This window comes from Lontra canadensis, unplaced genomic scaffold (assembly GCF_010015895.1).
Source record: "Lontra canadensis isolate GAN:19392208 unplaced genomic scaffold, GSC_riverotter_1.0 scaffold94, whole genome shotgun sequence".
Taxonomy (NCBI): Eukaryota; Metazoa; Chordata; class Mammalia; order Carnivora; family Mustelidae; genus Lontra; species Lontra canadensis.
Window position 1 is genome coordinate 4,838,020 of NW_022631088.1, and position 26,385 is coordinate 4,864,404.

The 26,385-nt window shown below is 48.8% G+C and overlaps 1 protein-coding gene across 1 annotated transcript in view; it reads left to right on the forward strand.

Annotated features, from left to right (window-relative positions):
- Positions 1-4,511: 4,511 nt before the first annotated feature.
- Positions 4,512-26,385, forward strand: part of ADAMTSL3 (ADAMTS like 3) — a 333,555-nt gene continuing 311,681 nt past the window's right edge. The window contains exons 1-2 of the mRNA XM_032836843.1: positions 4,512-4,832; positions 6,278-6,378. Of these exons, the coding sequence (XP_032692734.1) occupies positions 6,310-6,378 (69 nt within the window). The 5' untranslated portion in view covers positions 4,512-4,832; positions 6,278-6,309. The remainder of the gene's footprint in view (positions 4,833-6,277; positions 6,379-26,385) is intronic.

The window sequence follows — 26,385 nt, forward strand, 5'->3', positions numbered from 1 at the left end:
GTTCAAGGCTACTAGCAAATCCATTCTTCCTGGGGCCTCTGTGTTTTGCTTCTGTTCCATAGTAGTCCATCTGTGTGTGTGTGTGTGTGTGTGTGTGTGTGTGTGTGTGATTATCAGAGTGTAAGATCACACAAGATCGAATCAGGTCAGCTTCTTGCTAGTCCTAGAGGCCACGTGGGAACCAGCCTTGGTTTGAGGCATGGAAGGTCACCAGATCCCAGTTCTGTCCCTTTCCAACACTTTAGGGGATGCTAACTCTCCTTATCTCACCGCTAAAGATTTGAAACTTTCTAGAAAGAGTCTGTCCTACACCACCCTCTGGAGAAAGATTCCGATTGGCTCAGAGCTCCAGAGCCACAACAGTCCTCATTCCTGAGCTCCTGACTTGAAATCATGAGTCCGGCCCCTTGGAGAAGTCACGAAATCACCGATCTGGGGCCCCGAGATGCTCTCTGGGGGATCTCAGTGCAGGATGAGAGGAGAAACCAAGAATGAGGTTGTGCCAAAGCCCAGAGCCCCTCACCCCTCACAAGAGGGGTGACCTCTTGTCACCCCTCCTCCCAAGGGTGTTTTCTTGCTGAGGAGGCAGAATACTTAAACACATTTTATAAAGCAAATTTCTGTTCCAAAGAGGGACCCCATCCTGGACAGGCAGAAAACTATAATCACCAGCTGAGCATGTTTCCCATATAGGGCTAAGGAGACCTGAAAATCATGTGCAGTTGATGCTGTCAACGTGGACGCCCTGTCCAGACCCCCAGTACTGGCAGGTGCACCCGTGCCCCAGCTGAAGGGAGCGTGGCTGTCAAGGGGTCACCCCTTAGAGCTTCTCTGAAGTGCTGTCTCTGGTTTATGGGAGGTGCCTGGGAGGTCACACCCACCACCCAAGTCCAGGGGAGGCCAGTCCTCACTGGCACGTGGATACCACAGCCCAGGCCTGTTGCCTTAAGACTGCCCAAGTCTGTGGGTGGATCTCCTGCTGTAGGGACCTTAACGATCAAGCAAAGGCGAGATGGCACCTGGCCCCTGGCTTGTCCTGCTCTCCCCCTTTCCTGTCGTGCTCTCTACTCCCTTTCAGTTTTCTTCCGTAAGGGCACCCTCTTGACTATCTCCCAGCGCTGGGACACCATGCTCACCTAGCGCGTCCTGGCCTCTTGTCTCCTGGCAGAGAGTGCAGGCTTTGTGCCTTCTCAAACCCATCTCACAAGTCCTGCAAGCAGAAAGAGCAATTCTGTATCAAGAACAAATTCAGGCTGAGGCTGGGAAGGGATGTCCTCTCTGTTTAAGGGTAAAATACACACCTACTCCCACACCTGCGTCACCGACAGTAACGTCCCTGGTCCTCTGTGCCCGACACACAAATGATGCATTGCTGCACTTGCCCGCCTGTGGCTGGGGTTAGTAGGTGATGCTGGGAGTACAGGTGGGAATCCCCAAAACTCTTCCAGGGCAGAAGCAGACCCGTGGCAGGTAATGGAAACCGGAGCTCAAGAAGATGGATCCTCGGGAGGAAAATTGAACTCGGTTTCTCAGACCTCTCAGGGTTGATGACACCGACCCTGTCCTCAGGCAGCGGGGATTCTCTTGGGGTGGGGGTAGCCTAGGTCCTGAGCCTTGGGAGATAGATTGGGTGGGTATCTCTGCACCCAGCAGCCCAATCCAAGATTGGCTTTTGGGGGGCTCATTCTCTTCTGTTCTTCCCACTCCCTAGTCTTCTCCCAATCTTTGGCAATGTCCTGTTTAAACATGTTGGCCAGAGCTGAGTGGCGGGGGTGCAGGGCGGAGGGGAGCATGGATGCGGGACTAAGGGAAGGTTTTGTGTCTACTCTTTGGGCAAAGTGGTGAAGGAGAGTCCTGATGGGGGTAGTTAGGTGGGAATCCGGGAACAGGGCCTGCGAGGTCCAGCCAGCCCCTCCCTAAGCGGAGTCCGCCCTTCTTGGCTCTTTGTCCCCCACACTCCCAGTGCTGGAGTCACAAACAGGACTGTTTGATCTGCCGGACAGAGAGAGAGGAAGGCAGCTGGGGAGGTTTGCTCTCCTCCTTTTCACTCCTGACCAACTGTTTCTTGAGGGACTGGCCTGGTAGGAGGTGTAGTCCCTGGGAGAGAGCAGCTCAGCCTGGCCTCCACACTCGGTGCGGGCACTCCCCGGAGGCGGGCGCAGGAGTCACGAGTGCCCAGGGGAAAATGAGGCAGGAAGTCCCGTGGAGGCAGGAGTCCCAGGAGCAGAGTGGCTCCAGCGTTCCCAGCACACCTCCTGCTCCAGAGGTCTTCTTGGTGCTTTCCTGAACTATGGGCACGGGCAGCTCAGCTCATCCCAGCTGCATGGGGCATAACATCTCTTTGAATTCTCCATTTCATCTTAAATATTCATGTGCTTCTGGCAACAGACTGTGAAACACTGGGCTGGTTTTAGAATATGAATGACGTGAGAACTGGCACATTCCAGTTGCTAAGAATCTGCGGGTCAACCTTTCTACAGCAGTCTCCTCATTTGTAAAACGGAATAAAAACAATGCCTCCCCCTGGCCTGGTGCGATGACGGAGTTAATACAGGTGACGGGCCTGGAACACTGGAATGTTGCTGTCATCCCCTCCTGCTAGCCTGATATGAGAAGCACCTACAGTCCGTCCTCATTATTTGCAGCTTCCGTGTTTGTGAATTCACCTCCTTACAAAGATTTCTTTGGAATCTGCAAATCGATACTTGCAATTTTTTCGTGGTCATTTGGCAAAGAGGTGGAAACTGAGTCGCCTGATATGCACGTTCCCCGTGAAGGTGGAATAGGGAGGCGCGCCTCTGCCTTCCCGTGTCGGCTTTCACGCTGTAAACCAGTGTCCTTTTAGGGTCTATGCAGCGCCACTTTTTACATTTTGGTCTTCTTTTCTGGCGATTTTGCTGTTTAACAGGGCCTCCAAGAGCCGTGCTGGAGGGCTGGCTGGAGGTCCTACGCAGTGGCTGCGAGCGATGTGTCATCCAGAGCAAATCCTCAAGCCGGATGCGGGGCACTGGGCCAGGACTTGTACCGCTGGTGGCTGTGGGCTCAATGTTCGTGAAAAGATAGTGGATGTTTTAATGAGAACCACAGACAGAATGAGGTTGTGTATTGATTGGTTGACGGATGTGCCCCGGGGCTGGCAGGGACCTAACTCTGCATTTCAGAGTTCGCTATTACCAGCTTCATCGTTCCCTTGACCTCCTAAGAACATAACTACCGAGAACTGTAGGTAGGTGCATTTTCTGTGGTTCTGCCCAGCTCTCCTGCCCGGGACTGAGTAGTGTCCCACTACGTCCTGGTCCTCTCTGCCCCCTTGACCCTGAATGGCCTCTGCTCATTTTACCATGAGATTCCGGCCATCTCACATGGAGTGGGGAGACAGTCTGCAGATCCTCCTCTTGGCCTGAGGAGACCCCAGGGCCAGGAAGGTAAGACGGGGGGAGGGAGGCAGACAGGGGGTCAGCTCCCCTCTGTAAAGCTCTACCCCCATCTGAGTGTACCAACTACAGAACAGGCGGGAGATGAACCTCAGGGATGAACGGCAGAGGACACCAGCTTCAGTCCCGGCTTTGCAACTCGCTGTGTGCAATGTATTTATCCCCTGGGCCTCGGCTTCCTCGCTGTGAAATGGGAATCACGATCCTAACGAACGCCGCTGGGCCCGGAAGAGCTCAGCACAGTGGCTGGCAAGCTCGGGCACCCAAGGAAATGAGCCCGTGGTCGCACTTAGGTGGGGGCCTAAGGCAGCCTTTCCGAGCAATGCCGGGCCCCTGCCTTGATACCTCCGTGATGAGGCCAAAGCCAGGCACGAACATTGTGTCTAATTCCCTTCACTTCCAGGCGTCCACAAGGACAGTCTCCCCTGTCCGGGTCTTGACACCCCTTTACCCTTAACCCCGGGCCTGGCCCCTCATCGTCAGCGCGGTTCAAGCAAGCCCAGCTCCCGTTAAGTGGCTGCGGGTGCCTGGCCGGGGGTGACCCTATTCGGCCGCTCGTGGCTCGTGGCAGCCGGACGTCCGTGCGGCGAGCGCGCCCAGGGGTCGGCGCGGGGCGCGGGGTCGGGGGTTCTCCCCCAGGACCGAGGGGCGCGGGCCGGGAGGGGGGCCGCGGACTCCGCTCAGGTCCGTGCCCGGCCGGGCATGAGCCGGCGGCTCCGGGCAGCCCTCGGTGTGGCCGCCGGGCGGGCCCGGGAAGGGGCGGCTGGAGGCTCGGGGCGGCGGGGGGCGGCGGCAGCTCTCCTCCCGGCTCCGACTGAGGCGGGGCGCCCCGGGCTGGCTCGCGCGGCCGCGGCCGCCTCTCCCCAGCGCGCCTGCCGGCGGCGGCGGTGGCGGCGTCGGCAATCCCGGCTCTTGGCACCACGCCTGGCGGCCGGCCCAGGGCGAGGAGTGGCTTCCAGGAAGCGGGCGGAGGAGCGTTCCAGCCGCGTCTCGCAGTCGCCGAGGCCCCGCGCGCTCCGAGCGGCCCGGCCCGGCCCCTCACGCGCTCCCCTCGCGCCCCGGCGCCCCCCGGCTCGGGCGGAGGGCGGCCGGGCGCGCCGTGCACTTGCCGGGCGGTGCAGGTGGCGGCGCGCGCCCTCCGCCGCTGGGTCCCCGCCCGCGCCGCGCTGGGCGCCCGGAGGGGGCGGGAGAGGCGGGGCGGCCCCCGTCCCAGCCCCATTTAACTGCTCCGCGGCGGCAGCGACTGCGGCGCCGCGGGCGGGAGGCCGGCGTCGGGGAACGTCCTGGGGCCGGATTCCGCACGAGGTGTTGACGGGGCCGCTCCCGCCCGCCTCTCCGCCGCGCGCGCCGGGCCCGCGCCGCCCGGGCCGCACGTCCCAGAAGCGTCCGCGGCGCGAGGTGGGTGCCGCGAGCTCCGCGCGAGGTCGGGAAGGTTGTCTCTGGCGGGGAGGAGGACGCGGGGCCGTGGCCGCCGAGCAGGGCTGGGGGACACGGAGCGGGAGGGGGTCCCTTCGCGGGTCCCGGCGTCCTCCAGGAGCGGGGCGCTCCCCTCGCAGCGCTCCGTGGGGCCCGGGGGCGTTCGCGGAGGGACGTGTGCGGGGCTCTCCACGCGCGGGGGGCGCTCTTCCTTGTGGGGGAGCCCCGGAGAGCGGGGGCTCTCGGGCTTGGGCTTCCCGGGCGGGGAACGGGCTGGCAGCGGCCGGGAGCCGGGGGCCGGGAGCGTCGGAAGGTCCCGCCGCCCGGCCGGTGGGTCCCGAGCGCCTGGGGCGCCAGAGGCCCAGGCGACGCGCCCGCGGGGAGAGCGGGCACAGGGTGCCGGGGACGCGCGGACGCGGGAGGAAACGCCGCGGGGCAGCGGGCAGCCGGCGGGGCGTGCGGCGGGGCGTGCGGCGGGGCGGCCGGGGCCGAGCCGGCGAGGGGCGCGCGCGGTGCGTGGGCCCGGCACCGGCCGCCTCCCTTCGGCCCGGAGTCGCCGCCTCAGGTCGGAAACAGCAGCACATTTGCGGATCGCATTAGGCCAGGCCCTTAATGCTTTCTCCAGATGGAGCGAAGCCACCGACCCGCCCCCGGACACCGGCTCCGCCAAGGCGCCCGCGAGGCGAAGCGAGAGGCGAGTGTGACCTCGGCTTTTCCAGTCTCGACTCATACCGATTTCCCTGTAAATTGTCAGGAGAAGTCTGCAGAAACCCCCCGCGGCCCTCCTGGGCTCAGGGGGACCTCCGCTGGTTCGCCCTCACCTACTTTTGGGAGGTTGGGTTGGGCCGGCGCTGAGGCTGTGCTCTCTGAAGCCCCTCGGACTCAGCTCTCAGACCTCTCCAGCTGCAGGTCTGGGGTTCGGACAGTACACGGTGTCATCTGCTGGGAAAGCCTTGAACTGTCAGAAGACCAGCGTTCCAGTCCTGGAACAGTCACCGTCTTGCTGTGTGACCTTAGGCAGGTCCCTTCCCCTCTCCGGGCTGGCTTAGTTGGTCTCAGATCCATTTTTGCCTGAAGTCAAAGAAGCTGGCAGGTGCCCTAATCCTTGGCTCCACACTGGCTTCCTGAGTCAGATGCCAGTAGCCACACCCTGCTGCTGACACATGAGCTGGAAAGTGGCTGGTGTAGAGACCTCTCAGCTTCGGAAGGCCTAGAGGTGTGGGCTGCGCATGGCAGGCAGGTCCAGCTGCCCTCCTGACCCATGTGGACCCATCTGCGCCCTGTAGTAGGTAGCCCCATCCTGGACCTACACAAACCTTTCCAAGACATTATGGGAGGCTCAGAATCCCTCCCTCTGGTCTCTTAAGTCATGGGTGCTGCCGCTGGGGGCAGAGCTGGTTGAAAGCCAACTTTTTCTTCTTTTGTAGGCTCAAGAGAGACCCCCAGGAGACCGGACCCCATGGCTTCCCGGCAGAGCTCCTGGTGGCTGCTGATATGGACGGTCTTCATGCACTCTGCCCTCCTGCAGGTAATATCGAGGGAAGAAGAAGGGCAGGTGCCCCTCTGCTTGCTTAGGAGCATTATTCTAGATCACCTAAGATGTGGTATGACTTGTATTAATCCTATGCCAAGAGCATCTGGTTTTCTCTCTTACCTCCAGCAAACGGTATTTCTGGTTGTTTTAGCTATAAGAATGATTCAAATTCCTTGGGTCCTCTCTGAGCCCTGAGCAGTGCCCGGATGCCACTTGGGTATCACGTGCCAGCCATGCTTGGGGCCGTGCAGGACCCTGTCTTTTCAGTCTAGGGTGGTGGTCTGTGTGTGCCCAGGAGAGGAGAGGCTGCTAGAGGCCAGGACATAATGAATGGGGCAGAGCCCAATTTCTGGCCTTAGCTCAGTCACTAAGTAACTATTTTGAGTTTACTTCTATCAACACATATCACACTGTTTTGTAGTCCTTTCTTTAGACTGCTTTTTTTCCCACTAGCCGGGGGTGCGGGCAGCTCATCTCTTGCATCCTCATTTGGCAACGGGGCAGGCTGAAATAAAGGGGTGAAGACAGCATTGCTGGAGAAACGATAGGGAGTACTGGAGACAGCGGAAAAGTGGATGGCCCATGCTTCATCTAGTTAGAGCAGCCTCTGCTTACCTCCAGCCGGTCATTGCCAAGTGGGAACACAAGCCCGGGATTGCCATATCGTCTAATTTTTCAAGATACTTGGGCCATCCAGATTTCCTATGAAACCTCCCAGTTTGAAAAGCTCCGAAAGCCAGACAAATGTGTTTGCAGCCTGGATTGAGCCAAACAGTCTGTGGCCTTCGGTCCAAAGGTGCAGAGCATGTCTTAGTGTCATGTCCCCGGGGCTGCTGCTAGCCCAGGACAGCTCCTTGTCAGAATTAGAACAAGGCAACACTCTCTTCAGGCGTAACTTCTTGGGCATGTGGGCTAGAAGGGCTTTAACGTCTGTTCAATGAGGACGCACCCTTGAATAGAGACACACACCATTACTCAGACTGCCTCTCAGTTCACTTTCTTGGACACGGTGTTTCTGAGCCTCTTCCAACTCCAGTGCCCCACAATTTCGGTGGCTCGTGAAAACTGGCTCTCGAGGTACAGTTTCTCCCCCATCATCCCATTTCATTGATGTTGCTCCATAAACACATTCTAACAGATGTGTCGTAAGTATTTTCAGGGTGACTTTAGGGTTTCTGTAGTCAGTGAGGGGCCGTGGGGTGGCAGATGGTGGAGACTCGCTTTTCTTTCCCATCAGCAGATCTGAAACGGGCTCCATTCCCGGTCAGCTGGGGCCGAGGTTTCAAGGCACCGCGTTTCATTTTGTCTTCTTGCACCTTATAAAATTTAAATGTGCTTTGAGGCAGTCTGTTGACCTTTGGCCAAGGGCAGTGTTTGCCCAGCTTGAATCACTCAGTGACCTCTTTTGGATTTTTCCATATCTGTGCGCCTCTGGCAGTGTTGTCTCCCTGTACGGGGCAGTGTGCGCGGGAGATAGTGAAAGGAGGTTTCAGGCTGCTCGAATCCCAGCGCCCCTCCTTCCTGACCTGTCACGCGGACTTCTCTGCGTCCATTCCGGCATCTGGAGGGGGGGCGATCTACCTCATCGAATTGTCTGGAGGAACGAATCCACTGCAAGTGGGAGAAGGGGACAGACAAAACAGAGACTGTCTGGCAGGACATGAGTGTGTGATGGATCTGAGCTCTCTGTGGCAGTCGCTGCCTGTAGTCCCCGCCGCGGTCCCGTAGGGGGCAGTCAGGAGGCATCAGCCGAACAGACGGGTGCTGCCCCACGGGTGCTGCCCAGCTGGGGGTCGGGGCGGAACCCCTCAGGGGCTTCCCCACAGGTGTGAGTGGGATTGGCCAGGACGGTCTCCCCATGCACCGAGGGAGAATGTTCCAGTGAAGGGTCGGTCAGTCCTGAGATGCTGCTCCTGGACACCTGGTTGTCTGCCTACGGTCAGCCGGGGTTCTATTCGAAGCTGCCCCTCTGGGGTGTGTTGGGACTTCGGTGTTTGGGGCCTCTAGATGTTCTTCAGTGTGTCCCCTTGCCTTGTATGGGCCGCCACGAGGTGACTGGTGGAGGACCAGTAGGCAGGAGGCTGAGCCACAGGGAGCAGGGCCGTGCCAGCTCGTTTAATGAAAACTAGATTTCCTTTAATGCATCTGCAGACGACTTGACCTCCTCTAGTCGCTGGCCACAGGCTGCTGTGACGGGCCACAGAGCAAAGCACGAGGTCGGCAGTCTTGAGCTCTCCTGACGTTCTGGAGTGTTTCTGGAGGAGCTTGCTGTCTCCCTCAGCCCCCTGGGTTATGGGCCCTGGAAGCTTCCTGTGGCTCCAGCTCCTCTCCCTGGGGACCAGCTCTCCTCTGCAGCCTCCCTCGTGGGGAGGTCCCCTCTTGGTGGGAGTAGACGTGCGCCAGTCGTGAGCTCTAGCCGTGCCTCGTCAAGCCCACTCCCTTCCTTAGCAAGATCTTGAGCAGATTCATTTTAATTTTTCCACTTTAAAAAAGTCCAGTCCGATTTGAAATGTTGACTCCCCACTTTGATTTACATCTCCTCTCCCTTCTGGCTCATGTAGGGTGGACACGGGGCTCGGGGTGCGTGAGACAGGGTCATGCTGTGGTCGCCCTCTTCCCACCTCAACCAGCGGCGAGGACTAGCCCTGGGACACTCCTTCCTTTTCATTGTTCCGGTGCAGCCTTCCTGGCACTGGAAATAGCAGAGGGGTGCGGGGAGAAGGGCATAGAGCTCTCTACCTAACTACATGCTTCTCTTGGGAGATTGTCACTGCACGTCTGGCTCTCGCTGCCTCTTGTGTCCTCAGGTGGCCTGTGTGGCTTCTTCAGAGGGCCTGCAGGACCCCCTTTCCTGGAGCAGGAGGCCCGCTCTGCCTGCCTGTTGCTGCTGGGCTCTTCTTGCCCGGTGCACAGCTTCGTGGCTGGAGTACCAGCAAGGTGGTCTACACCCAGATCCACAGCGGGATGCCCAGACTTGCCCCATCACTGTGTGGTATGGCGGAAACGAATGTGACATCGTGTGTCAATTACAAAACGACATCCCAGCTCCCTTCGGTGTGGTCCACTCGATCCATAGGCCACACACGTGTCCTCACTCTGCAGACGGTGGAGACATTGGATTCTCCACGCTGCCTCCTCTCTCTGGCCCCCACTCACTGCTCTGGGGGTGGGGGGTACGGGGTGGGCAGGGTCCTATCAGCAGACCGTCTGAGCCGATGCCTGTGGTGGGGCGTGGATCGCCAGCCCCTGCTTGCAGGTTCCCCGTGGAGTCCCTGTGAGTGCCTTTTCCTTCAGTGCATCTCAGTCGTCCTTAGAGACTAGGCAGGTGACAGTAGGACCCACCGTGCTGCTCCCTAGCGAGCTCTGAGGCGGGTGTCTTTAGAATGTGGGGTACTTGGCTCCTCTCTATCACCGCTTTGGCCAACGTTTGGGCATCGGGAAAGGTCCCACTGGATATCGTGACACTAAAATTAGACACGTCAGCTCTGGGCACAGGGCCAGCGCTCGTGGTGGTGGTGGCTCTGGTCTCAGTGGTCCTCTCTGGCATTGGTTTTGGTCTTGCTGTTCTTTCTTGTCTTTATCCATCATTCTGATTTCCTCAGTCTGGTGTCTGGAGTCTGATTTTGGGGATCCTGGGTGGTTTTGGGTGATTTGGGTCTCCAAGGCAGTTTTGTCTGAGTGGCTGTCATCTCGGTGGAGGCTTTGGGAGTCGTGGTGGTGGCTCTGGCCCCGGTGGTGGTTCTCCCCTTCTGACACCACAGATGTTCATCCCAACCTTTCAGCTTTCACCCTGTCCCCTTTATATCAAGAGCCTGAATCCAGGCGTGGGTTGCTGTGGTGAGGTGCGGAAACCCCCCATCTCCGCAGAACCCCCCTCCTGACGTGGGAGGAGGAGGGCGGCACACTCAGATGGCAGCCTGGGTCGCTGTCCTTGTGACTGAATTGGGTCGTGCATGAGCGGTGGTTCGAGAGCATCAACCCTCGTATTCCATCTTCACAGACGGAGTTCTGCGCCACTAGTGCGGTCCCCAGACAACCTTTTCCCGTCTCTCTTACTCTCCCACATTCAGAATTCCCCAGCCACACTCTGTGGCCCTGTTCCTGCTGGTGCCCGTCAAGGCAAGAGGTTTCAGAGAACGACAGTGAACAGACTGACCTCCTTTTAGAGCCTGGCACACTGTGTCTGGCAAGACTGACCGCGAGCACAAATTGTTGAAAAATAGAAGATCTGGGTAAATGAAAGGGAAATCAAAATAAAAAATTGGCCTTACTACTCCCACCCAGATAATAACTATTAGTGTTTTCGTGTGTAATCTTCCAGACTTTTTCTGGGCATAAATGCGCGTGTTATGTTTTCATACATGGGATCATGCTAAAGATACTGCCACCCATTGTCTTCAGTCTGTATCATGACGGTCTCTACATATCAGTACACATCTCACACATGAAATGGCCGTGTTCACTGTTCTTACAATTATGCCGTGATACCATAATTTGTTGAAGCCCATTATTCCTTTGTTTGACGTCTGGGTTCTTTTCAGGATGTTCCTTCACAGGTGCTTGCCATCAGCTGCCTGTCGTGAACGCCTTATGCTCTCCGCTTTGCTTACTTACTGGAATATTCCTCAGAATAATGTTCTCCTTGGTTGACTGTGCTTTGTTACACATTTGATATACCTTGTGGCCCTTTTCCTCTTTGTCCCGTTTCAGGAAGAACTCCGGGTCGGGTTCCTCCAGCACTCTGGGTTTTAGGTCATAAAGGCCCTCCCTGTGTGACGTCACCCTCCACAGTGATTTTGGGGGCCTCCGCTTGTCCTGGAGGCCGGGTCCACCTTGTTACCAACTCGCCCCCAAGGCCTGTAACTGCAGGATGGAGTCATCGGGTAGATCCCATGAGAATCTGGTGTAGGAACGAAGGGGAGCCCTCTCCTTGTTTGACATAGGCGACACCTGACGCCTTTCTCCTTCTGCCCCTCTGACTTTCCCATCTCTGGCTTTTGAGAAAAGCTGCTCAGTCCCAGAGCTCTGCACTTGGCCTTCTCTTTCTCTCTCCCTACACTCTCGCCAGGCGCCTCCCACCACTCCCCTGGTTTTCTCTCCAGAGGCTCCCGCCTGGGATTTATCATCAGGGGACCCAACTCTCATAGTGGTCCAGGCTTTCAAGTGTTCTCTTGAGGAAGGTTCTAGATAGACTGGAAAGATAAAAAGTTATCTTCTAGTTTACTTTAACTTCTAAGTGTAAACACTGGAAATAAAACACAGTTCTGTTAAGTCTGTTTTTGTTTTTCATTCTTTCCTTTCTTTTTTTTGAAACTTGAAAGCCTCTCCCACGTGCAAGAGGACCTATCTCTCCAAGAGGCTTCTGTCTGCCACTTCCAAGAGCTGCACATCAGCATATCCAGGAGCTACTAGCCTCCTCCTCTCCCCCATTCCCCTGCAGGGCTCAAGCACGGTACTTCCTAGACAGAAGTCTCCAGACCCTCTGCCCACCACTCTTTCTCAGGGCTTAGACTCCCCATCAGCTGGTCACTGGAGCCAGAATCCTGGGCATTCGTCTTTGCTGCCCTGCTTGGTACCCATTAGGGCACTAACTTGCATTGGTTCCTCTTGGAATTTGTTTCTTTTCTTCTTTTGGTGCAAAAAGGTAATTTTATTAAAGCACGGGTGATGTAGTTAAAGACTGTCGGTGAGGTTCTGTGGGGTGAGGTCTAGAGCCAACGACCGGCAAAGAATGCTCGAGACGTTTGGTGCAGAATGGTGGCTTCTGAAAGCAGGGGGTCCACCCCCTGCTTCCCTAGATACAGTATGCTTGAGAGGAGGGTGCACGGCGGCACTGGGTGTGAAGTCAGGATGAACAAAGAGTTTGGGGTTATCCTGGAGAGGACCTCAAGAAGTGTGCTCTGTATGTCATTAAGAAGGAGGACATTACTCAGCAGGCAGCATGGCATCCTGTGGGTGCTGGGGAGGTGATGGGAGGCACCATTATGAACCACTGGACCCCTGGTGATGCACTTGAGCAGAGGATACTTGGAAGGCTGCTGGCACTGGTCCAGGCTCGTAATAAGGAGACCTTCAACTCCGTTCATGAGAGCACATGGGTGGGAGTTAGCCACAGACAAGAGGGGGGTAGGGAAACCATTTTAGAACCTGAAGGAGGTAGATCTTGACACGTGATGACCATGGGTTGAGAGGGAGAGAGAGGGAGGAAATGAAGATTCCTTCGGGTTTTGAACAAGTTTTAGGGATGCATGAACATGAAAGTTGACCCTGATCTTGTGAAAGGGTAGGTGACATTTGAAGGAGTAATTTCAGGGCAAGATGTGGGTTCCAGAAGGTGAAAGCACCAAGAAAGGAGACGTGCGATGCTCTTGGAGAGGGAAACAAGATTGTTAGCAAGGTTGTTCTGGGCAAAGTGAGCTTTTCAGCATATATTCGTATCCTCCACAGGGAAGCATCTAGGAGAAAAGAAGGGTTTAAGATACAAGAGGAAAAAACCAATTATATGTAATTGCTTCATAACAGAAAAGTGGGCAGGGTTCCGCCACTGCCTTGCTAATGGATCTTAACGCACCAGAGCTAACATCTTATGGAAACCACATTTCAAGGTTTATGATTGTGATTGCTTGCAGTTTATTTTTACAAAGATGCTAATTTCCATAAATAGCATGGAAGCATAAAGCAATTTCCTCTCCAAGTATTTTATGCAATTACTTTCTGGAATTTGTCAGCACTGAACAGCTCCAGCCAATGTATGCTACAAATTATTGTAGTCAAACACTCAGAAATGCATTTGTTCTCCAAGCCTTCATTTATAAATATAGTAGCCTTTTATTTTGCAAATAATTTAGAAAAAGGAAGAATACCTATTTTTTAGTATATGTGCTGCTGAAGCGAGCATGGAAGAATACCTATTTTTTTTTTAATAAAAACTCATTTATAAGATTAAAGGACTCTTTAAATTCTCTTCACTCTCTCTTTTGAAATTTCCACTGTGTGTTTTTCCTGCTCTAAAAACATAAAACATGTTGATGAAAAAATGTGGAAAACACAGGGAAAGACAAAGATGCAAAAATAATCTTTTATTCTACCAGTTGTTAGGGTTTGGTTGTATATATGTATTCCTAATATTTTTAAAAAAGATTTTATTTATTTATTCATGAGATGCAGAGAGAGAGAGAGAGAGAGGCAGAGGGAGAAGCAGGCTCCTCGCTGAGTAGGAAGCCTGGCCTGGGGCTCCATCCCAGGACCCTGGGATCACCACCTGAGCCGAAGGCAGACGCTTAACTGACTAAGCCACCCAGGCGCCTTATTCCCAATATTCTTTTTATAATATTAATATACATGCATCTTTAAAAAATTCATTATACTGTAGTTGGAGTATAATTTTTTAAAAGTTTAACAATGTGAGGAATATTTCCATATGTCCTTAAATATTTTTCCTATAATGATATTTAATGCCTTCATAGTACTGCATTATTTTGCTGTGCTACATTTTATTAAGAAATTCTTTACTGCGGAACCTTTAGGTTGATCAGCTTTTTGCTGTTACAGATAATTTGCTACACAAATGCGTTGCAGATCCAACTTGCTCACATTTGTGGTCATTTTCTTTGAATACATTTCTAGAAAAATGTACTCATTAAGACATAATTTGGGGGTCAAAAGCTATGCGCAGTTTTAAGACCTTAAATTTACACTATCAAGTTCTCTTTCAATGTGTACTCTTACTTTGCAGCAGCTGGCAATATAAAGTTTAAGGGAAATCTTAGTTGTGAGAGATTCTTAAAAATACTTTGGGGCCATTTCTATTACTGGTTTTGTGTAAGATTTTCTTAAGACATTAGAAATAGTGTAACAGATTTTACCCTTCTATTTTTGCCAGTTTTTTCTACTGAGATTTTTAAAATTAATTTGTAAATGTTCTGTTCTTTGTATTCACATTTTGTTCTTCTTATGTTGCAAAGAATTTTCACATTTGGTCATGAATATTTTATTTTTCTTTATGTTTTGGATACACTGACATTTACAATTTCCAAACCATCTACTCTAGGAGCCTCTCAATTTAAGAGCTGTTTGCCTCTGTACCAGGCTTAGAAATAATCATACTGAGAGAAAATATATGCATGTATGTGTCTTTTTCTAGTCTTTTAAAAAAAGTGTTAACATTTTAATTTTAGAATGCAGTTAATTAATCTGCTGGTCTCTTCCTGTGCTATTACCGTATTTTTTTTTCTAATACCGTATTTTTGAACAAGTTACTTTATTGTAACTTTGTAGTGTGTTCAGTAACTATTAAGGCAAGACCTCTCTTCAGTATCATAGTTTTGGCTAATCCAGAAGGTCTTTCAAATGATTTGGTCAAGCTCCAAGAACAAAAATCCTGTTGTTTTGAAAGAGATCTGGCATAATGGGGGAGTTACCAGAGTTCTTTCCCTCAAAACTAAACAAAAAAACAACAAAAAGAACAGTGAAATGAAGAAATGGTACTAGCCCCTCAACACAAAATATGAAGTACTTTTTTTTGAGTACTGTTGAACCTAGTTGTGAGAGAGGATCCTGAAGGCTGTTATGTGTCTCCTCAGATTGTGAGCAGGACAGAGATTTCCCTAAGGGACACTGTCACAAATTGTGCCTGTCTAATGAGTTTTCGGTAAGAACAGTGACATTGGGGATCCCGATGGGACTCGAAAGAAGTAGATATTGTCCCCCAAAGAGGTCTTACCTGATACCAAGAATGGGAAGCAACCCAGAGTTGAAGGCAAAATCGTTGACACAGTTTTTTTGTCTAGGTGCTCAAGGTGACCTTCTAGGGACAGAGGCTGCTGCAGGGGAAGGGGAGAAGGTGGGGGGAGGGAGCAGCACTTCCCAGAGTGAAGGGCTGCGGGTTAAGGGGCTTCCTGTGGACCTCACTGACTTTTGAGTGTTGACGAGAAGAGTCAGATGTTGCTCGAGACAAGGAAGCGCTTAGTTAGTAAGACGATGAGCCGGACGCCAGAGCGGAGTGGAAGCGCTGGGTTGCTCTAGTGCACTCGGTCTCGTGCCCCACGTCCTCCCTGTGCTGGTCTTCCGCAGCAGCTGGCCCTGTGAGGAATGGCACAGACACAGGGGACTAGGGAACTGGGAATGTGCCAGACAGAATGGGTATTTTACCAAATGAAACAGAAACAAATAAATAATAGAAAAATGAGGAAAGGGGATCCAACATACGTATAGTTAATCTCTCTCAAAAGACCAAAAACCAAAAAATTCAATGATACCATGAAAGAAAACTTTTCTCACTTTTTCCGTGAGGTCGTTGTAAATATCGATTCTATACCTTCTGGCATTGAGTCTAACTGAATACTCTGCGGCCGGTCTGGTTTTTTCCTCTTCATATGTGCCTCACTCTCTCTGCCATGATATCTACACAATTTCTTCTTTATTCTGTCTTGTATTTTCACTGGGACATGATGTAAATGATTTTTCTGTAAACAGTTTTTTTCCTCTTCGTAAATGTGTGTTCTGTGTTCAGGAAAGGTATTTTTAGCGTGGTCTTCGAATTTGCAATGTTTTTATTTTTTGATTTTTGCCATTCTTTTTCTAAGCTCACTGTTTCTGTTGTTGTAAGTGTTTTCCTTATACTTTTATATTTCTGCCTGAGCTTTTTGAAAGAGAGATCAGGTTGTCTATAATTTATCTGTGACTGTTATTTTGAGAAATTCATCTAATGACACATGTTCACTGACTACATTTTGCTTGTTTCTATTTTTAAAAATGTTATTAATTGATTTTGTGATTTTGTGAGGGTTCGTTCTGATTCAGGTTTTTTTTTTTTTTTTTTTAAGTGATGGAGCTCTGCTCCGGATGTCCCTCATCCTCCTCGGTTAGGCGAGCAGACTGGCCAGGGTATGTTCTTGCCTTGAAGATAACAGGCACACATGAGGATAGGTCCAGATGCACAAGGATCTTTCTTGTACCTTCTACTTTAGTCATATTTGCTAATATCCCATTGGCCAAAGCAACTCAGATAGCTGAAGCCATGGTCAGGGGGTAGGGAAGTATCTTTACTTACTGTGAAGCCAGGGCAACATTATAAGGCCAAGCCCCAAATCACTGGAGTGGGCAAGTGTGTGCCTCCCATAGAGATTATGTGGATATGTGTGTGTTTGGGGGGGGTGAGAGGTAGGAGTGAATATTTTCACATAATCTAATCTAGGGAACCTTCCTACACTGTGGGTGGGAATGCAACCACTCTGGAAAACAGTATGGAGATTCCTCAAAGAGTTGAAAATAGAGCTACCCTATGACCCAGCAATCGCACTCCTGGGTATTTACCCTAAAGATACAAATATAGTGATCTGAAGGGGCACGTGCACCCGAATGTTTATAGCAGCAATGTCCACACTAGCCAAACTATGGAAAGAGCCTAGATGTCCATCAACAGATGAATGGATAAAGATGTGGTACACACGCATGTGCACACGTGCGCGCGTGTGCACACCCCCCGGAATATTATGCAGCCATCAAAAAGGACTCTTGCCATTTGTGACGACGTGGATGGAACTAGAGGGTATTATGCTGAGTGAAATAAGTCAATCAGAGAAAGACAGTTGTCATATGATATCAGTGATATGTGGAATTTGAGAAACAAGACAGAGGATCATAGGGGAAAGGAGGGAAAAATGAAAGAAGATGAAACCAGAGAGAGAGACAAACCATAAGAGACTCTTAATCTCAGGAAACAAACTGAGGTTTGTTGGAGGGGAGGGTGGGGGAGGGATCGGGTGGCTGGGGCATGGACATTGGGGAGGGCGTGTGCTATGGGGAGTGCTGTGAGATGTGTAAGACTGATTCATCACAGACCCGTGCCCTTGAAACAAACAATACATTATATATTAACAAATAATCTAATTTAATCTGGCAAATCCAGGCTTTTCTTTTTTAAAAGTTTTTAACTCCCGTTAGTTAACTTACAGTGTTGTATTAGTTTCAGGTCTGCAACATAGTGATTCAACACTTCCCTACACCACCCAGTGCCCATCATGGCAAGTGCCGTCCTTCATCCCCATCACCTATTTCCTTCATCCCACCCCCCATTGGTAACCATAGTTTGTTCTTTATATACAAGAGTCTGTTTCTTTGTTCATCTCTCTCTCTCCTTTCCCCGCTTTGTTCATTTGTTGTGTCTCTTAAATTCCACGTATGAATGAAATCATACGGTATTTGTCTTTTTCTGAGTGACCGATTTTGCTTGGCATTACACTCTCTGGCTCCATCCATGTCTTTGCAAATGGCAAGATTTCATTCTATTTTATGGTTGCACAATATTCCAGGGAGAGAGAGAGAGAGAGAGAGAGAGAGAGAGAGAGTGTGTGTGTGTGTGACGTCTTCTTTATCCATTCATCAGTCAGCAGACACAAAGCCAAGCTTTTCAGTGGAGGTAGTATAGTTCTGGAGAGTGTACGCCCATCGCTACACTTATACCCTTATCATAAACAAATACTACTGAATTGGGAAATTGCAGCAAAGTCTCACTTCATCGACATAAAGCCAGCCAGGAAGAAGTACATATTACACTACATGTATATGTATTCATGTTGCTGGAACAAAAGTTTCAAGAAAATGATGCTTATCATTTCTATGAGGGCTTCATGGCGATGACTGCATTTTAGCCATTCCATTCCAATTGGTCCATGAAAATAATGGCTGGTTAAAACCTGATAGATTAATTTCATGACCCACTAATGAGATGTATTTATAGTTTGAGAAAACAGTGCCCTTGTTAACAGACCCCACGTTCTGTCTGCTTCTGTGTGTGTTGACTGTCCTTCTCTGATACTCGGCCGGAGGGGGAGGGTCGATAAATGAGGCAGATTCCCAGCACAACTCCTGGACTCCGGCTGGCCATCACGGGGTGTAGTTTTGGTCCCTGGGGTGGTATGTTCCCCTGTTGAACAACTCTTGCCAGTGGTGTACACATAAAACTGTACTTGCCGGCACGCTTGGTTATCAGGGCTCTTCAGAGAGATCTAGATGGTCATATCCTTTCACTCCCCTGACCTACTAACACAATGAATCATATTAATGAGATCCCTAATATTCAATCAACCCTGTGTTCCTGGCATTAATTGTACTTTGCCACAGTATACTATCTTTTTAAGATTCAACTGGACTTGGTTTACAAATAGTTTATTGAAAAGTACGATGTTTGTACTCATCTACTGATGAACGTTGGTTAGTACTGTATTTTTCAGGTTTTTATACAGGATTTTTGTTAACTTCATAAAAATGAGTTGGAGCATTTTCCATCATTTTTTTTTCTTTTTGGAATCAGCTTAAATTGCACAGGAACAACCTGTTCCTTGAAGATTTGAAAGATCTTGATAGTAAATGGGGCACAGAACCTTTTTTGGGAGACTCTTCTCTGCAGCTTTTTTAATGTTCTGTATGATTATTGCATTATTCAGGATTTCTCCTACTTCTTTAATCAACTTTGGTGACATACCTTTCCCTATAGAAACTTTCTATTTCATCGAAAATTAAAAATTTTGTAGGGCAAAGGGAGGTGTTTTATAATTTTTCAAAATTTTTAAAATTTTGCTTTTAATTTCTGGTTTATTTTTTCTTCACTGAGCAATCTTTACATTTTAGGTTTTGAAATGCTGAATCTTGAAGTGCTCAATTTCACGAATGTGGCAAGGACAGCTGACATTTTGACATTTTTCTAAACTGCTGTGGGTAGTTGACTATAAATTACATTCCTTGCATGAGGGAAGGCTGTTCTGTTATCCCCTCTTTCTGCTGATTCTTCCCATCTACTGTTAACCCACTCGCCACATTGAGTCCTCTCCTCCCAGAGAGGAGCAGGCTACCTGTTTTCTTCTTGTCTCCTGCTCACCTCTGTCCTCAGGAGCCTACCTTCCCCCCTTGCAGTGCTTGTCCAGCTGTTTCCAGAAGCAGAGATAGCTCTGTCCTTGAGAGAAATAATGGGTCCAGCTACTGGCTGAAACGGAATTCTGCTTCCCCATTTGCTGATCTTGGCCTCTTGTTTGTTTTTTGTTTGTTTGATTTTGTTTTGTTTTGTTTTTTAGTTTTTCCAATATTACCCATAATGACACCTTCAACATTTCGGTACAAGAGTATTCTAATTACCAAGTGGTGCCAGTTCACACTCCACGAGGGCCCGGGCAGGTCGCCCTTGTCACTGCACAGTCACAGTGTTTGATATCGCTAGAAACAAGTTGTCTGTTTCATAGCAGTTTGGACATTTTAAACTTCATCAGCCTTACGTCTAGATGGAAGTGACCACCTTGGTTTTCAGAGCCTGGAATTCTGAGAGTTGGTGGAACTCATTTAAGGAAGGGTACATTTTTAAGCTATGTTAGAAAATGGATTAAACCAGGAGTTTATACTTTATGAAAAAAAAAAAAAAGAGGCTCATGCATGTTATAAGTTGAAAACTAAGGTACTGGTAAGTTGTGTGTGTGTGTGTGTGTGTGTGTGTGTGTGTGTGTGTATAAAATTACGAGCCAAATTTGCTATTACTCAGTGTGATCTGGACTTCCAGGACTCCAGATGAGTCTGGAAAGAAGAAATCACTGTCAGAATTTTCTGCTGGGGTGAAGGCAGCACTTGTGAAGGCCGCCTTCTGCTAGTTTGGTTCTGTTTGTTGGCTTGGATGACTGCCCATTTGCCAGGAGTGAAGATGGAAGAAACTGATGGAAAGAAGCCAGCCCGAGTGTAAGGGGCAGAGCTGTCCTTCTGGAGGCAGAGCTGCCTATGTGTTGGCAATAACTTGTGGCCATACTAAGCTCGTGTTGGGAGGGAAGAGATGGGGAGATGTGTGGGATGGGCAGATTGAAGCAGGTCCAATGCCCTGTGGCTAGTTCAAGCAAATTCCTTTCAGAGCACACTTTATGAGTAGAATGCAGAGCGTTCTTTCCATGGAGCAGTGGTCACAGGAGCCAGGGTCCCTAATCCTCCCTCCTCCATGGCCCTCTGATGAAAGAAGACCCTCCCAGACCCTGGTCGAGGTCTTTGGCTTTGCCTCGTGCTTCAGGGATGGGCTTTGTGGCCTTGCATCTTGGAGGAAGCCCAGTGGCTTTGAGGTGACCTTCAAACCCTCCTTTCCATTCCATCCTTGGGAGGTCCGGCATGTGGCAGGCATCATTGCTCACTGCTTTGGGGGTGGAGCTCTTGCGCTGCACACGCTGTAAACACTTTCTGGGATGCATTAGCCGCTTCCACTGTGAGAGCCAGGAAAGTGTTTGGTGCATGGAGTAGGGAAGGAACGCGTGGAGTGGCAGACGGCCTTGCTGTGGCGGATTCTATTCTGGCCCTCATGTGAGGAGGCTGCTTACCTGGCTGGTGCCCACGGTGTACCTGGCTGCTGACTGCTGGGGCCTGCTGGACCCTTAGTGACGTACTCAGCAGCCTGACCCCTTAACAGACCATGGAAAGATGTGGGGTGGGGAGCAGGGAAGAGCCCAGCCCATGCTGTGGAATGAGCTAGCTATGGTTTATTATGCAGCTAATTGATAAAAATCATCAAGAGGTTCATGTACATGCATGGGCACACGGCAAACCGGTGGCGTGCTGAAGCAGCCCCAGTCCTTCCCGGCTCGGCTTGCGAACCCCCGGAAGGTGACCGGCCAGAGTCTCTGTCCTTCTTGGCCCCGTCCCGATTTTTTTCTATGCTGTCTGCTGATCCACTTTGGTGCCCACCCCAGGACACAGGTGTTTCAAGCCAGCCTTGGCTCCCAGCCTCCTCCCTTGGCTAGCCCTTGAGCAGTTTCCTGGAGAGAGTTAACAGGTTTTTCCATTCGAGGAATAACCAAGGGAAACTTGCCCTTCGAAAGATGCATGGCACCCAGGACGTGCGCATCGTCCTGGGGATCATGTGGAAGTACTCACAGAGCTCAGAGCTTTGTGCCACAATGTTAGACTGTGGGATTAGCACCTCGTTCTGAGATTCAGTTAACAAATCCACTGACTGGCCATCCCTGATGAGACCAAGAAAGAGAGATCTCTCTGGAAATGAGCAGGAGACTAGACTTGGCAGTAGAAGAGCATATGTAGTCCTAATCTGCATTCAGCATTTACAATCTGGACAGTCTTCTCTGCTTTCTCTTTGCTTTTTTTATTACTATTTTTAAAATTTTATTTTATTTTTTCAGTGTTCCAAGGTTCATTGTTTATGCACCACACACAGTGCTCTGTGCAATCCGTGCCCTCCTTAATACCCACCACCAGGCTCACCCATCCCCCACCCCTCTCCCCTCCTAAACCCTCAGTCTGTTTCTCAGAGTCCACAATCTCTCATGGTTTGTCTCCCCTGTCCGATTTCCCCCAACTCCCTTCTCTTCATCTCCCATGTCCTCTGTGTTATTCCTTATGCTCCACAAATAAGTGAAAACGTATGATAATTGACTTTCTCTGCTTGACTTATTTCACTTAGCATCATCTCCTCCAGTCCCATCCATGTTGATAGAAAAGTTGGGTGTTCATCCTTTCTGATGGAGGCTTAATATTCCATAGTATATATGAACCACATCTTCTTTATCCATTCATCCGTTGAAGGGCATCTTGGCTCTTTCCACAGTTTGGCGACTATGGGCATTGCTGCTGTGAACATTGGGGTACAGATGGCCCTTCTTTTCAGTACATCAGTATCTTTGGGTAAATACTCAGTAGTGTGATTGCAGGATCATAGGGTAGCTCTGTTTTTAATTTTTTGAGGAATCTCCACATTGTTTTTTTTTAGTAGAAAGTTGAGTATATATAAAGGAGTTGTAGCTTCCATGGTACGCTAGAATTCCCTTTGTGGGGTGTGTTGTTTGCAAGTATTTTCTCTTGGTCTGTAGCTTGGTTTTTAAAAAAATCCTCTTAATTAGGGTCTTTGTAGACCAAAGGTTTTTAATTTTGATGAGGTCCACTTTATCACTTTTTTTTTTTTCATTTGTGGATCATGGTGTTGGTGTCGTGCCTGAGAACTCTGTGTAGCTCAGGTCCTGAAGATTTTCTCCTGTTTTCTTCTAGAAGTTTTATATTTTTACACTTTGTGTTTAAATTCATGATTCATTTTGAATTAAGTTTTGTGTATGGTATGAGGTTAAGGCTGAGACTTACTTTTGCCCATAAATATGCAAAGGCTCCAGCATCATTGGCTGATAGTCAGAAATCAATGGGGATATCTGTGTGGCATTACTTCCAGACTCTGTATTTTGTTCCATTGAGCTATATGCCTCTCTCTCTCCTTCAGTAAGACATTATCTGTGTTACTGTAGCTACATAATAAGTGTTGAAACTGAGTACAGTGCTCCTTCCTACTTCAAGATTATTTAAGAATTTCTAGTTCCTTTGCATTTTCATATTAATTTTGAATAATCTTGTCTATACATACAAAAAAAGCTGCTAGAATTTTGATAGGAATTATGTTAAACCTATTGGTCGGTTTGAGGAAGGATTAACTACTTGATTATGTTGAGTCTTCCAATCCATGAACATGGTCTGTCTTCTAATTATTTATATAGATTTTGGCTTCTTTTACAAGTGTTTTATAAAATTTTGTATGTGTCTTTTAGATTTATGCCTAAATACTTTGTAATTTTTTGAATGGTTATAAACGTTGTTGAGGTTTTCATTTCATTATCCACATGTTAGTTGCTGATACATAGGAAAACGATTGATTTTTGTGGATTGCTCTTGTACCTATAATCTTTCTAAACACATATATTATTTCTAGAAGTGTGTGTGTGTGTGTGTGTGTGTGTGTGTGTGAGAGATTTCCTTAGGATTCTGTATATAGACAGTGTGGATTAAGCCTAAAATTAAGGACCACTATTGTGTGCTGCCTTGACATCTGGTGAAACCAGGAGGGTCTAGAAAGGCCTCATGGCATGTTCCCTTCTCCACTCTGCTCCCATGGATATGGGACCCTAGCCAAACAAACGTCCTTATGTGGGGGCCAGGCAGGGTTCCTGCTTATACCTGAAAATGGGTTTCAGTTCCTTGCCAGACTACAGAATTCAAACAAGCCAATCACATCCTCTTTAAGGAACCAGAGGTCGCATCTTGATATTACCTGCCTGCCTTTGTCCTTGCTTGTTAATTCTCCTCCCACATGAAACCCCCACATGGCCCTGTATGACCTGCACTGTCCTCTTCTCCTGGGCTGTGAGTATGTGATTAATAACCTGCTGTCAGGTGTCAGGTGTCTGGCCATTCCTATAACCCAAGGGAGAATCCCTCCCTTGTCTGGTGGGTGAATTGGAGGTGATTAAACAGATAGTCATGTCATCTACGAATAAGGACAGTTTTATTTCTTCCTTTCCCATCTGTATGCTTTACTGAGGTTTGTTTTATGTCCCAGAATGTGGTCTCTCTTGAATGCTCCCCACATCGTGATTGCTCTGTCTTATCAGTTACTTCAAGTGATGTGTAGAAGCCTGACCTCCATGTAGGTTCTTTTACCCCTCCCCTCTTTTAATATGGTAACTGTCCTAAATATGTTGGTTTTTTTTTTTTGTACATAGAGTGCCATATCAGATGATACAACTTTTGTTTTAACTGTCAAACATTAAAAAAACCCCCACAGTTCATTAAGAGAAGGGTATTCTATTATCTGTTTTTATCCATTATCTGGTTCTTTCTTCCTACTTGAAGATCTAAGCCTCCTTCTGTTATCATTTTCCATCTCTCTGGAACACTTCTTTTTCCCTTTCTTTAAGGATAGGTCTTCTGATAGCAGATTCTTTATTTTCCTGTACCTGAGAATGTTTTCATTTCCCTTTTATTCCTGGAGGGCATTTTTGCTGCGTAAAGAATTCTGGTCTAACGGATCTTCCAGCACTTGAAACGTGCTACTTCCTTCTGCCGCTTTGGTTTCAGATGAGAAATCCACTGTCATTCAGATTTTTCCTCTCTAGGCGATTCATTTTTTCTCTCTAGCTGATTTTTGGATTTTTGTTTGTCCTTAAATTTCAGAGGTTTGATTATGATGCATCCTGTTGTGTCATTCTTTGGGGTTGTTCTGTTTAAGGATCCAGATTCTTGAATCTTTTTTTCCCCGAATTGGAAAAATTTTGGCCATTATTTCTTCAAATATATTTTTTCAGCCCCACACTATTTCTCCTCTCCTTCAAGCTCTGTCATCTCAATATGGTAAAAAACTGCATCTGGTGAGGGTTTTGTTTTTTTTTTAAATTAAGTTGTATTCTCAGTTCTGCAATTTCTATTCGTTTCTTTCTTTGTCATGTCTTATATTTCTTTTCTGTGATTTTCTATCTTTTTGTTTCGAGAGGATTCATAATTGGTTACTGAAGAATTTTTATGATGGCTGCTTTAATGTCTTTGTCAGAAAATTCTGACAAACTCTCAGTGTTAGCATCTGTTGGTTGTCCTTTCTCATTTAAGTTGTGATTTTCCTGGTTCTTGGTATAACAAAGATTTTTTATTTTATTTTTATTTATTTTTTTAAAGATTTTATTTATTTATTTATTTGACGGAGAGAGATCAAAAGTAGGCAGAGAGGCAGGCAGAGAGAAAGGGGGAAGCAGGCTCCCCGCTGAGCAGAGAGCCCGATGTGGGGCTAGATCCCTGGACCCTGAGATCATGACCTGAGCTGAAGGCAGAGGCTTTAACCCGCTGAGCCACCCAGGTGCCCCAATAAGTATTTTTTAAATTGTATTCTAAATACTTTTGGTATTAGGTTATGAGACTCTGGAATCTACTTAAATCTATATTCTACTATAGTCACCCTGTTTAGAAGGTCCTTGTCTGCCATAATTATAATGACAATTCAATTTTTACAGCCCTTGCAGTGGTGTTCTGGTTTGCTTCATTTATGGGCAGTGATATTCCACACTCTAATTCAATTCCCAAACCTTTTATACAGTTAATACTGTTCAGTTTCATTTGTGGGTAGGTTAAGGGTCTGTTTAGGATTTTATATGCAAGTTTAAAAATTCCCTTTCTCTAGCTACCCTCTTCTAAGCTCTGACCCACCCTCCTCATTCTACTTGGGAGGAGGAGGAGTGCCACCTGTCCTTGCTGGGTGGGGGGGGTGGGAGTCCACACTCTCCACTTGGTCTCAGCAGATAACGTGCATCAGTGGGGTAGGTGTCACCTAGGGCTGCCCACTATTGCTTGGGTGTATGGATGAGAGTCCAGGATCCCCACCTGGTCTTTGGTGATAACATGCCCTCAGCTAGGGGAGGGTAGCCTGTCCAGACTGTCCAGAGAGATAGTCCAGAAGTAAAGGTCCAGGCTCTCCACTCATTCTACTCATTCTTTGCTGGCACTGCTGCTGGTGGTGGTGGTGGTGGGGCAATCCATGCTCTTTGGCTAGGGCAAGGTGGTTATTATCAAAATAATTTCTGTCTTCTGGGCTGTCTTTTGGTCCTTTGACTAGATAGAATAAACTTCTGTTGGGGCTTTTATGGAGTGGGTGTCTTTGCTTACTCTTTTTCTGCGTTGCAGTTGTCTGCACTCTGTCCAGAATATGTGGAATCTAGAAGGAAAACCCAGGGAACCCAGTACTATCTTGTTCCTTAAGCCCTGAGGTCCCTAGCCTATCAGCCCTCTTCTTTTCTGCTTTCGGAGTCTTGTTATGATTGTTTACTTCATTATGTCCAGGGTTTTTGTTATACTTAGCAGGGGGAGTAGGGACACTTGAATCTACACCATTTTGTTTATAATCCAGCATTTTTTTTTAAGTTTTGAGGAATTCAGTATTTTCACTAGAATATGACTAGGTTCTGATTTTAATCAACACAGCTTAGGTATTTTTTTTGGACTTGGGAGTTTTTTTTCAGTATATCTTTACATTTCTTTTTCTGTTCCAGTTTTTCTGTTCTCTCCTTTAAGAACATGAATTATCCATATGGGATCTCCTTTGTCTATTCTCCTTGCCTGTCATCTTCTATTATACTTCTAGCACTTCCCCTTTCATTCCCAATTCTCATGCTTGTCTGCTACTTCCCAGACTCTTAATTCTCTGTAATGTAATGTTTCTCTTTAATC